This window comes from Lithobates pipiens, unplaced genomic scaffold, assembly GCF_037356315.1.
Source record: "Lithobates pipiens isolate NorthernLeopardFrog02 unplaced genomic scaffold, aLitPip1_a1.2 Scaffold_18, whole genome shotgun sequence".
In the NCBI taxonomy this organism is placed as follows: domain Eukaryota; kingdom Metazoa; phylum Chordata; class Amphibia; order Anura; family Ranidae; genus Lithobates; species Lithobates pipiens.
The window spans coordinates 387,004,950-387,018,467 of NW_027507758.1; the positions used below are offsets into that span (position 1 = coordinate 387,004,950).

Here is a 13,518-nt window from a genome sequence, read left to right on the forward strand (position 1 = left end):
CGTGATGTATGATCAAGAAAATAGGATTTTTATATACAGCTTACCTGTAAAATCCTTTTCTTGAGAGTACATCACGGGACACAGGGCTCCCGCCCCTCTTGGGTTTTACGTGGTTTCCTATTGCTTTGCTACAAAACTGAGGTGCCTCCCATATGGGAGGGGTTATATAGGGGAGGAATTCTCCTTAATTGGGGTTAACCAGTGTCCAATCACCAGAGGTGACTATATAACCCACTATGTAATGTCAAGAAAAGGATTTTACAGGTAAGCTGTATATAAAAATCCTATTTTTACCACTTGCAACCAGCCGTTGTCATTGTACTGCGGCAGGTCAGCTTGTTCCCGTGAATCGCCATCATTGTACATCGGCTTGGGAACTCTATTTTGTAGGCGCGCGTGCCCACTGGCCAGCAGGGGAGCCAAGCGGGTGGGGCAGACTTGATGTCCACTGGCCACCCGTGATCGTTCCCCGCACTGACAGAACAGGGATTTGCCTGTGTAAACAAGGCAAATATCCATTCTGACATGGGAGATCAGAGAGATCCTGTCTTTCTGCTAGGCAGGAAGACGGTTCTGTGTGTTTCCCCAGGCAGCCCATCCCCATACATTTAGTAAACACCTGCAGTGAACACATTTAACCCCTTGATCGACCCTGATGTTAATCCCTTCCCTGCTGTGCCATTAGTAAAATTACAGTGCATAATTTTTTAGCACTGATTACTGTAGTAAAGTCACTGGTTCCCAAGTGTCAAAAATGTCAGTTAGGTGTCCGATCTGTCTGCCGCAATCCCGATAGAAATCGCAAATCCCCATCATAACAAGTGTAAAAAAAAAAAAAAAAAGCCAAAAATCCATACCCTATTTTGCAGGCGCAAACTAATCAATATACACTTATTGCGTTTTTGTTTTTTTTTTTACCAAAAATATGTACAATATAATTGGCCTAAACTGAGGAATAAATTAGCTTGTTTGTTTTTTTTTGGAATATTTATTATAGCAAAAAGTAAAGAATATAGCTTTTTAAAATTTTTTGCTTTTTTTTGTTTATAGCGCAAAAAATAAAAACCGCAGAGGTGAGCAAATACCACTAAAAGAAAGCTCTATTTATTGGGGGGGGCATACATTTTGCTTGGGTACAGCGTGGCACGACCACGCAATTGTCAGTTAAAGCAGTGTAGAATCACAAAAAATAGCCTGGTCATTAAGGTGGTCAATCCTTCCGGTCCTTAAGTGGTTAATATCAGAAACAGGCAAACACTCACTTATCGCTACTACCAATGCTTACACAGGATCATAGATTATTATTATTATAAGTTATAACCCTTTCATGACTAAGCCTATTTCTGACATTTGGTGTTTACAAGTTAAAATCCGTATTTTTTGCTAGAAAATTACTTAGAGCCCCCAAACATTATATATATATATATATATATATATTTTAGCTGAGAATCTAGAGAATAAAATGGCGATTGTTGCAATATTTTATGTCACACGGTATTTGTGCAGCAGTGTTTTAAACGCAACTTTTCGGGAAAAGGTACACTTTCATGAATTAAAAAAAAAACGAAACAGTATAGTTATCCCAATTTTTTTATATAATGTGAAAGATGATGTTACGCCCAGTAAATAGATACCAAACATGTCACACTTTATAATTGCATGCACTCATAGAATGGCGACAAACGACGGTACCCAAAAATCTCCATAGGCGACGCTTTTTTTTTTTTACAGTTACCAGGTTAGAGTTACAGAGGAGGTCTAGTGTGAATTGTTGATCTCGCTCTGACAATCGCAGTGATACCTCACATGTGTGATTTGAACAATGTTTACATATGCGAGTGCGACTTCCGTATGCATTTTCTTTGCTGCGCGAGCTAGCGGGGACAGGGGCGCTTTAAAAAAAAAAAATTCTTATTTATTTTAATCACTTTTATTGCTGTCACAAGGAATGTAAACATTCCTTTGTGACAGTAATAGGTGGAGACAGGTACTCTTTATGGAGGGATCGGGGGTCTTCAAAGTATTCAGATCACCGTTTTCGGCGATTCTGAATACTGTATATATTTTTTAAATCGGGTGGCTTTAGCCGCATCGGTTGTTATCCCTGGATATCCAATCGCCCGCTCTGAAAAACGTTACCGTCACACATCTGTGTATGCTCAGCGTGAAGGGGATAAGTTATAAGACCCACCTCCCTGCTCCCAATTAGCTCCAAGCTCATCGAACGCCTTGTCCGTAACCGAATGAGTCGCTACCTCAAGGAAAACAACCTTCTTGACCCCCTACAGTCTGGCTTCTGCCCACAACATTCTACTTAAACTGCAGTACCAAAACTCACCAATGACCTACTAACTGCTAAAACCAATGGGCGCTTTTAGACCTCTCTGCTGCCTTTGACACAGTTGACCACCTGCTTCTCCTTAGCAAATTACACTCCCTTGGCCTCCGGGATTCTGCTTTATCCTGGTTCTCCTCCTACCTATCTCAGCACACTTTCAGTGTCACTTATAACTCCATCTCCTCCACTCCCCTTCCTCTTTCTGTTGGGGTACCCCAAGGCTCCGTCCTTGGGCCTCTCCTATTCTCACTCTATACCTCTTCCCTGGGCCAGTTGATAACCTCCCATGGCTTCCAATACCACCTCTATGCAGACGACACCCAGATCTATCTCTCCACTCCTCAACTCACCCCCTTGATCTCCTCACAGATCTCAAACTTACTGAATGACATATCGATATGGATGCCACACCACTTCCTCAAACTCAGTCTTTCTAAAACTGAGCTTGTTATATTTCCTCCTTCATGGACCCCCCGTGACTTCACCATTAATATCAACAACACAACCATTGGTCCCTCCACACATGCCAGGGTCCTGAGTGTAATCCTTGACTCTGACCTCTCCTTCAGCCCCCATATCCAATCACTGGCTAAATCCTGCCATCTTCACCTCCACAATATCTCCAGAATTCGACCCTTCCTGACTAATGACACCACAAAGCAACTCGTTCACTCCTTGATTATTTCCCACCTTGACTACTGTAACTCTCTCCTTAATGGCCTTCTCTTAGAGCCGGTTCACACAGGGCGACACGACTTCCAGGACGACTTTGTGAGGCAACTTGGAGACGACCTGGGGCGACTTACAACATGACTTTAAGTCGCCCCAGGCCAGGCGACTTTTGCCGTGGCCAATCAGAGAATGAGCTCTGAAGGGGGAACTCCACGCCAAATTTATGAAAAAAAGGAGGATGCTGGGACTTTGACATCATAATGGGGACATCATCCGGTGATGTCCCTATATAAGTCGCGGCGCGCCATGTCTCTGCCATTGTGAGCGGAGGCAGCGACGAGGCACCATCTGAAGAGAAGAGAAGAACAGAAGACGGCGACAGAAGACCGGCAAGAAGAACCGAAGAGGGGGACAAGACCCCGAAGTCGGAAGAAGAGGGCGGCGGAGAAGAAGAAAGCCGGGCTCCTCCGCTAGCAGAAGATTGCGGAGGAGTCCGGCGAGAAGACCCCCGAAGACGGACAGAAGACCCCCGGAGCTGTGCAATAAACTATTTTAACCCTTGTGTGTTGTGTTTTTTTTTTTTTTACAGGTGAATGGGTAAGGGTACATCGTACCCCATACTCATTCACATAGGGTGGGGGGCCGGTATCCGGGGGCCCCCTTATTAAAGGGGGCTCCTGGATTCCGATAAGCCCTCCGCCCGCAGACCCCGACAACCAACGGTCAGGGTTGTCGGGAAGAGGCCCTTGTCCTCATCAACATGGGGACAAGGTGCGTTGGGGTGAGGGGGGCTGCACCCCCCCATGTTGAGGGCACGCGGCCTGGTATGGCTCGGGGGGGCGCTCGCTCGTCCCCACCCCCTTTCCTGGCCAGCCGGGTAGCGTGCTCGGATAAGGGTCTGGTATGGATCTGGGGGGACCCCCACGCCGTTTTTTCGGCGTAGGGGGTTCCCCTTAGAATCCATACCAGACCTAAGGGCCTGGTATGCTCTCGGAGGGGGGACCCACGCCAATATTTTTTCATAAATTTGGCGTGGATTTCCCCCTTCAGAGCTGATAATTCCGTGAGAGTTGTCTCCGTATAGACGGAGATCCGACTTGTAGGCGACCTCCATTGAAATCAACGGGTACCAGTCGCCTACAAGTCGGATTGAAGTAGTACAGGAACCTTTTCTGAAGTCGGAGCGACTTCAGTAGTGTGCATTAAGACGGCTCCCATTCACTTGCATTGATTTTTGCATGTTGTCTGACCTGAGGCGACTAGGGGCGACCTGAAGTCGGAGCTGTGTCGCCCGTGTGAACCGGCTCTTAAGCATGCTATTCCCCCTTCAGTCTATTATGAATTCTGCTGCTTGACTAATACACCTCACTAACCGATCCGTGACTGCTGCTCCTCTCTGTCAATCCCTTCACTAGCTTCCCCTACCCCACCGTGTAAAATTCAACATGCTAACCATAACATACAAGGCCATTCACAACATCGCCCCCCATCTACATCACCAACCTCATCTGCAGATATCACCCAAATCATCCCCTCCACTCCCCCCTAGACCTCCTGCTCTCTAGCTCCCTTCTTACTTCATCCCATGCTTACCTTCAGGACTTCTCCAGAGCATCTCCCATCCTCTGGAACTCCCTGCTTCAGTATATCTGATCAGCCCCTACCCTGTCCACCTTTAGGAGATCTCTGAAAACTCATTTATTCTGGGAAGCCTACCCCATACCCACCTAACTACTGTCCACGAGCCACCCCCATCAAATCATTCTCTGCAACTATTACCTTTTGTACCACCACCCCCTCCCTTTAGAATGTAAGCTCTACGAGCAGGGCCCTCCTGTACCTTTTGTATTGAACTGTACTGTAATTGTGTTGTCCCCCCTATACATTGTAATGTGCTGCATAAACTGTTGGCGCTATATAAATCGTGTATAATAATAATCACTGCTACCAATGCTTACACAAGATCACAGATGAATACATTTTATCTAAAAGTATACTTTGTCATAACCAATCATTTTGGATTTCACACTGATCTTTATTCTGTTTTGGGTTTTTGACATATTTAATAAAAGTGTTAGATTAAGGTTTACCTGTAGGTCCAAGAAATATCTCCTAAACCTCCACGGTTTAGGAGATATTTGCAAAAAGACCGGCACCGCTGTCAGCGGTGCGCAGGCGCACTGAGCATGCCATTGCGAACGGCGACATGCCATTAGTGGCGGCTCCTGTGCCAATCATAGCGCCGGAGCCACGATACCCAGAAAGAAGATGGATGCTCCGTGGAAGAGGGGACAGCAGTGACATCGCTGGCTCCTGTGTCAGGTAAGTGACACATAATGGGCTACTATGCAATGCAATTTACCTTTGCAGGGAAACAAGTAAGGATTTACTTCCTCTATAATACTGTGAGCTGCTAAACACAAAATGGCAAATGTCCAACAAGGCAGTTGTTAAAGTGGTTGTAAACTTTAATCTTGTACTTATAATAAAGCTTACCTATAGGTACTGCAAATATCTTCCAAACGTGCGCCATATTAGGATATATTTACAATTGGCGCATGCGCTCTGAAGGAACAGCTACCAAGGCCGTTCGTTCAGAATCCTGCGCCGTAAATGGCAGCTCCCCCACGCATGCGTAGGAGCTACGTCATTGCGGCTCCGGGCAGTCACACAGCCGGAGTATGCAGACCCGGAGGGAAGATGGCTGAAGATGGAGGTGACATTGCATCACTGGAAGGCTTCGTTTTCAGGTAGGTTTCACATAATATACTATTATTCGATGCACACTAGCACATTATGCCTTTACCTTGCAGGTCTTAAAAAATAAAAATGCACCCAGCAGTTTACAAATGCTTTAAATGGACTGCCCACCGTGGATTTACGTCACTACTTTGACGTTGAAAATACCAGGGTAATGGCATAACGTTATTTTTCAGCGGTGGGCAGTCCGCTTTAAGATAACAGTGATCTTGCGGTGGAGACCACTTTTATCGAGGATGCGCCCCTACTGTGCCATCCAGGTCGTCTCTGCCGCTTACTGGAGACATCGGTAGCCACGGAGACGAGGAGAGGGAATATTTTTTTTATTGGGTCTTTTTGACCCCAGATCTCGCATTAAAGTTTAAGTAACCCCCCCCCCCCATCATTTTCAGCCAAGGAAGCTGCCATCTTTGCCTCTGTTTAATCTACAACTGCCATGATTCTGCACATGTGATCCGTTATGACACCAGCCATTGGATGGTTTCACAGTTTGGTTGAGAACACAACCAATGGGAATGTTGCATCCCAGAAATGAAACCGTTTTATAGATGTGTTTACTTCAGCTTTAAAGAAGTCCTGTCATGGCTTTTTTTTTTTTTTTTGTTTCCTTATTACAAGTAATGTTTACATGTCTTGTAAAAGGAATAAAAGTGATCCAAAATATTTACAGGGACAGTGCAAAAATAAAATTAACTTTTTTTTTTTTTTTTTATTAAAGCACCCTATGCCTCCATGCTCACGTGCAGAAGTGAACACATATGCAAGTCACACCCGCATATGCAAACAGTGTTCAAACCACACATGTGCAGTATCACCACGAGTGTTATAGCAAGCTAAATAATTCTAGCACTAGACCTCTTCTGCAACTCAAATCTGGTAACCTGTAGAAAATTTTAAACGTCACCTATGAAGATTTTTAAGTGTCAGTTTGACGCCATTCCATAGAGGAATTTTGAAGCATGAGAAGTTGAGTATTAATTTACTTGGTGTAACATTATCTTTCAAAATGTAGAAAGAAATTGGGCCAAGTTTACGGTTTTCTTATTCAATTAAAAAAAAAAGTGTATTTTTTTTTTCCCCAAAAATATTGCGTTTGAAAGACCGCTGCGCAAACACGGTGTAACAAAGTGTTACCATTTTATTCTCTAGGTGGGTGTCTAGAAAAAAAAAAAAAAAAAAAAGTACAATATATATAAAAATGTCAATTTATAGCCAAATTTTTTTTTAAACGTGTAAACAATAAGCTTAGTTCTTGAGTGGTTAATGCGCTTTAACAAAAGAACATACTTTCCACATCAAGTGAAAGTAAACTCCCATGCATAATTTTTACCTAATAGGTAAGCCTATAATAAGGCTTACCTATTAGGTAGGGTACAGATTTCCTAAATGTGAACCATTTAGGAGATATTTACTGTAGATGAAGCTGGTGACATCACTGGCCCATGCGCTCTGAAGGAACGTTCATGCAGGCTGTTCCTTCAGAGTCCTGTGCCGTAAATGGCTGCTCCTGCACGTTAGCCACTTCATGTATCCAGCCACTCACACAGCCAGAGTCCATGCACCCAGAAGGAAGGCCGGTTGAAGATTGACGCACCCTCCAGCAGAGACAGAGCATGGCTTTGGGCTTTTGAGTTACAGAGGAGGTCTAGGGCTAGAATTATTGCTCTCGCTCTAACGTTCGCAGCGATACCTCACGTGTGGTTTGAACACAGTTTTCATATGTGGGCAGGACTTACGTATGCGTTCGCTTCAGCATGCGAGCACATTGGGACAGGGGCGCTGTAAATTTTAAAAAAAATTTATTGTTCATTTTACTTTATTTTAGTTTGACATTTTTTTTCCCCAAAAATAATTTTTTTGTTCACTTCTATTCCTATTACAAGGAATGTAAACATCCCTTGTAATAGGAATATGGCATGATAGGTCCTATTTACAGTTAAATATGAGGTCAATAAGACCCCACATCTCACCTCTAAGCTGGGAAGCCTGGAAAAAAAACAAAGCAAAAAAAAAATTCTGGCTTTGATCGTATTGGCAAATCGGTAGAAGCACCGGAGGGCGGCGGGGGGTGGGAAGTCTATGCAGGGTATCTCCGAGTATGGCACATTATGTCAGAGTATCGGCAGGGTATTGGCTGGTATTGTACTACAGAGTATTGGCAGGGAGTTGAGGGATTAAATTCGGTGAGCAGCGACGTGGGCACTGCAGATGTAGCCCACAGCGCCGCTGACACCGATCTCTTCCCCCTCCGCTGTACCGATCGGTACAGAGAGGGGAGGGAGGAACCGGCCTCATAACATGACGCCGGTTTGTTTACAAGCGATCACTCCGTCATGTGACGGAGCGATCACGTGGTAAACGGCCACGATGAGCGGCCGTTTACCGTGATGCACCGGGTCCTGTGGACCCAGGGGTCACGGATGCTCTCGAGTGCGCGCCCCAGGGGGCATGCGAGAGCGGAATTCTGGGAGGATGTCATACGAGGGCCTCCCAGAGTTAAGAAACCGCCCTGTAGCAGTCATTCAGCTATGGGGCAGTTGTTAAGCAGTTAATAATTATGTTACCAAAATTTGTGTGTGCTGTAAATTTCTCCTGTTTCTTGCACCATTTTTGGAAGCCCAGAGCAGTCAGTCACGTCACTTCCTAAACGGAAACGCTCGCCTCCCAAAAAAAACCCCCAAACAACGTTTGTCTCTTTCTGTAATTAAAATGCAGGCATTTCCAGCCTTGATTGCATTTCTTGGCTCAGCTAAAGAAGGCTGACAGCAGCTTTACAATGCTGACATTCACAGGCTGCTGCCAAAATATTAGGGAGATGAGAGTTAAACTTACAAGGATAGTGTCCTGTCTTCCTGTCACCTGTGCAGCTTTTCTTTTTGCCCTCCCTAATCTGTGTTTCAGCAGCAGTGTGTAAACGCTGATTCTGTCTCTCGGTCTCTACCCCAGCAGTAAACCTTTAGGCTGCTAGACCAGCCCCACTGCTTAAATCAGCAGTGTCCAGAACAACTGAGGCTGCGCAGAGCAGTTTGAGACATGACCTTACTTCACTATACCTGCCAAAAAGGGGCCCAGCCTGAAGTACTCAATCAGGTCCTAATTTTCGGACTAAAGTTGTAAAACTTATAAAAGATTATACAACCGCTTTAAGGCAGAGTTGAGCTTGAATAAAGAATCAAACTGCCTTCACACTAGAAGTGAAAATGTATATTAAGGCAGTTGTATAATCTTTTACCTACAGGTAAGCCTATAAAGGCTTTAAACAAAAAAAAAAAAAAAACAAACTCGAAAACCTGTACGGTTTAGATACCCTCGCAGTGCGCCACTGACTGCAGCAGCGCATGCACACAGGGGATTCGCGGCTGAAATCCGGCAGATGCCGGACCCTGCCGGAAAGAAATCTCCTGCGCGCATGCACAGGAGTGACAATATCGCGGCTCCGGCCACTCACAGCGCCGGAGCCGCGATACCCAGCAGACACGCCGAGGGAACATGTCAGCTCCCTCGGGGTGGATCAGATGAGACTTCGTTCTAAGGGAAGTATTTTACTAGCTCATTATGACTTTTCCCTTGCAGGTCAGAAAAAAAAAAAGTCAGTAGGTTTACTACCGCTTTAAGAGAAAAAAAAAGTTCACAGCCAAGCCCTGGCAACTGCCACCCCAAGGACTTGGCATATATTTTACTGGTCACTGCCTTTTTCTGACTTTACAGTTAAACCCTGCACACTGCTATCCCAACTTTCAATAACTCACCGAATAGTTAAAAAGTTCCAGTCTAGTAAAAGGTAATGGCAAGATTCTTGCAATGGCTGCTCTTCAACAGGACCTAATTTTAAAGCAGTAGTAAACGGCCATTTTTTATTTTTAAACATGGAACGTAAAGTTATAATGTGCTGGTATGCATGGCATACTAGCACATTATGTGAAACTTGCCTTAAAACAGTCCACAAGCACCACTGAAAGGGCTTCTGTGTTCACATCTTTCAGGCATCTGGCCGTGCAGGAGCCACTGTTCATGAGACAGGACTCTGAACAGCACGGGCTCCTTCAGAGAGCATGGGCTGGTGACATCACCAGCCCATACACCTGTAAATGTCACCTGAACGGTGCTCATTTAAAAAGATATTTACCTATAGGTACAACAAATATCAACCATGGGCGTTTACTCCCACTTTAAAATTAGAAAAAGGTAGTTAAAGAGGAAGTAAACCCTGAAGAGTTTACTACTTCTTTCATTCCCTGCAAAGGCAAAGCATAATGGACCACTATGCATTGCATAGTAGTCCATTATGTGTCACTTACCTGACACAGGAGCCAGCGATGGATGCAGCGGACAACGATGTCACCGCTGTCCCCTGTAGTCCGGCGCATCCATCTTCTCGGTGGGGTCTCGCTGCTCCGCCGCTGTCATTCGGCGAAGCCGTCACTCCCGCGCATGTGCGTGGGAGCTGACACGCACGCCATCTTCGTCGTTGACGATGCCGCGCTCAGTGTGCCTGCACGCCGCTGTCTACAGCGCATGCGCCGTACACATCGGCGCCTGTCTTTTGGCAAATATCTCCTAAACCGTGTAGGTTTAGGAGATATTTCTTGGACCTACAGGTAAGCCTTAATCTAGGCTTGCCTGTAGGTCAAAGTGTGTTGTAAGGGTTTACAACCACTTTAAAGCTCACTTACTGTACCTCCAAGTGCTGTAAACCTATTTAACATATTTGCCAGCTATGATGCTCAAAAGGTTGCCTGCTAAAATGTCCCCTTTAGCACTATACAGGCATCTGAGAGCCATAGTTAGAATGTTAAGTGGAGGGGATGTGCTTTCAATAGAATCCTATCTACAACTGTAGATTTTTTACTTCTTTTTTGTTCAGGTCTGGTTTGATACTTTAGATCAGGGGCCTCAAACTGGTGGACCTCCAGCTGTTACAAAACTTCAAGTCCCATGAGGCATTGCAAGGTTGACAGTTACAAGCATGACTCCTACAGGCAGAGGCATGATGGGACTTGTAGTTTCAGACCAGCTGGAGGGCCACCAGTTTGAGATCCCCGCTTTAGATGGAACCATACAATAAGGGATGAATTTGCAGATGACTCATTTGTGCATATGTGAATTGCCTTTGAAACGTGAAAAAAAGGGAGCCAAGTACCGCACCTGATGGCTAAAATATATGCAATATTTCATACTACCACCATAATATACACAAAACCTTTATTACAGTAACCTTAAAGAGGAAGTAAAGAGGGAAAAAAACAAAAAAAAAAAAACACACACACACACACCCTGCAAGGCAAAGGCATAATGCGCACAGCATACTAGCTCATTAGGAATAACTTACCCGAGACGGAAGCCCCCAAAGCGGTCCTCCATCTTACTCTTCGCCGCTGCCATGGATCCTGGAGCGACTTCCGGGTCTCGCAGCTCCAGCGAATTGCTGGAGCCGCGATGACGTCACTCCCGTGTATGTGCACGGGAGCCGACACTCGCGGCATATTGCCACGGCCTGCGCGCCACTGTCTACGGCGCATGCGCCATAGCCATCTTCGGGTAAATATCTCCTAAACCGTATAGGTTTAGGAGATATTTCTTGGACCTACAGGTAAGCCTTAATCTAGGCTTACAACCACTTTAAGGCTGCTTTCACACCTAAGCATTTCAAAGTTGCTTGTTTTTACCCCGATTTTGTTCAGGCCACTAATGTAAAAAGGCAGAAAACCGCCTGTAATCTGGCCCAAAGAAGCTCATGTTCTTTTTCTGAGCTTAGGGGTTAATGAATGGGATGTTGCTTGTTAGTGGGCGTTTTACAAGCTGAAAATAATCCTATGTACACCACCACCTTTACAGTCCATTTAAATATTACACCCCTACTACATGCTAGTTTATTTTCTACTAAAAAGCTAAAAGCAGATTGTTCTAGGGAATATTGTTTATTATATAGAAACAATGACGTTCATTCTTTATTTTCAGTTTTTTTTTTTTTTTTTCAATAAACACACGGAAACAGATTCTGTATTTTTTATTTTTTCCCCAAGTCAGTAGGTACCAGCTATGCATTTAACTCCAGATTAAAACAGAACTACAGAAAAACTGAAATGTGTTTACAGAGGTCAATTTGTTGGTTTATAAAATCTTCTTGACCTTCCACTTTCATTCAGATATAACCATTCTGTACATTTGGTTTTCTATAACTAGTGAATGCAGAATTACAAGCAATATTTACAGGTTACAGGACACCACACAAATCCGGCTCATCCATTATGAAGAGAAATTACTTTGTCCAGAAGGCCCAAGATATTTCCCACTGGACATGTAAGATTTGTCAGAGCAGTAGACTCTACTGCAAGATTTAGTAGTTCAAGTCACAGTTTACAGTTATGTTTAATGGACTGGAATTTGAAAGGCATTTGGATTCAAGAAGAAATTATCTAAGCCTCTTTGTCCTAAAGCAAACAGTGCATGTGATCAGGGAATCCTTGCCGTGGGAATAAAATGCTTTACAGTGCATGGAATGCAGATCTCATCTCCCCCCTGGGCACTGCCAGTCCAGCACCAGACAAAATGTGCTGACTTCAGCACAGATGTCTTTCAGCTGACTAATTTTTTCTTTTTACATTTTGGGCATATGGCTAAGCAAACGACAGGTCTGTGCAATTTTCTTGTGCATGCTCTTGTAAGAGATCAAGTATAGTTTGTCAAGGCATTAATTATCAAATTCAATGCTTACAAAATACATTCAACATAAAACATCTAGAACTTAAGGGAAAAAAAATAATTAAAAAAAGAAGGATTAAAAAAAGATTAAAATGCTTGATTAAATAATTCTATTGATACCATACTGCAGAATTTGATGGACAAAATGATCTTCCCCCCTTGTATACATAAAAATGTAAGTCGCTTTCACAGTAACGGGATACACTTCGTTCAATACATTGTTAGTCATAAAAATATTTTACTATTTACATATACACTGTATAAATGTTAATAGTTATATATTCATTTAGGAAGTTACCACTGGATAAAAGCTCATTGGCCCATACTTTTGTGCAGTGTTATAGTTTGGTCATGCCAAAAAAAAAAAAAAAAAAAAAAAAAAAAAAAATGCAGTTCAAATTACACACTACACCTAGGTGGACTATATAACAATCATACAATTGTTTCGTTTCCACTGGGCTTTGTTTTAGAAGTTGTAAAACCAACCAATTCTGGACAACTTATTTGTCCATTTGCAATCTTGTTACATCTAACCATCAAGTCATAATTAATTTTGTCCGTTATCACGCTGTCATGCTTATAGTCTGGATGGTTTGATACAAATTCTCTCATCCATCGAGCAACTGTCATCAGTTCACCTAGGGGGAAAAAAAAATAAAAAAGGAAACAAATTAAAATTTGATACTGTGTAGAACAAGAATGTCAATGAAAAATAAAAATAACCAATTTGTAGCCCTTTCCTCTGAAGTCGTTTTTAATCGCACTTTTAATCCTCACTGCCCGTTTCAACCCCAAATATTGTATGCATTTGCAGCGCTTCGCCACTTGCTTGAATGTGTAGCCCGTCAATTGCTACAGGTCACATAAACATGGCAATGAATGATGCACCATGTAAACACCCCTGTCTAAGGGGGACGGATCACAGATGGCAAAAATGCAGCTCAATACACACATTTTTGTCACACCCAACCACACATCTAAATGAAGCCACAACATCCGCAAAAAAAAAAAAAAAAAAACTTTTAGGTATACTACTGGGAAAAACA

General features: G+C 43.6%; 1 protein-coding gene across 3 annotated transcripts in view; it reads right to left on the reverse strand.

Annotated features, from left to right (window-relative positions):
* Positions 1–11,762: 11,762 nt before the first annotated feature.
* The window catches only part of GCLC (glutamate-cysteine ligase catalytic subunit), a 43,133-nt gene continuing 41,377 nt past the window's right edge, over positions 11,763–13,518 (reverse strand). For all 3 annotated transcript variants that reach the window (XM_077487806.1, XM_077487807.1, XM_077487808.1), the window contains exon 16: positions 11,763–13,110. In XM_077487806.1, coding sequence (XP_077343932.1) covers positions 12,905–13,110 — 206 coding nt within the window. In that variant the 3' untranslated portion in view covers positions 11,763–12,904. The remainder of the gene's footprint in view (positions 13,111–13,518) is intronic.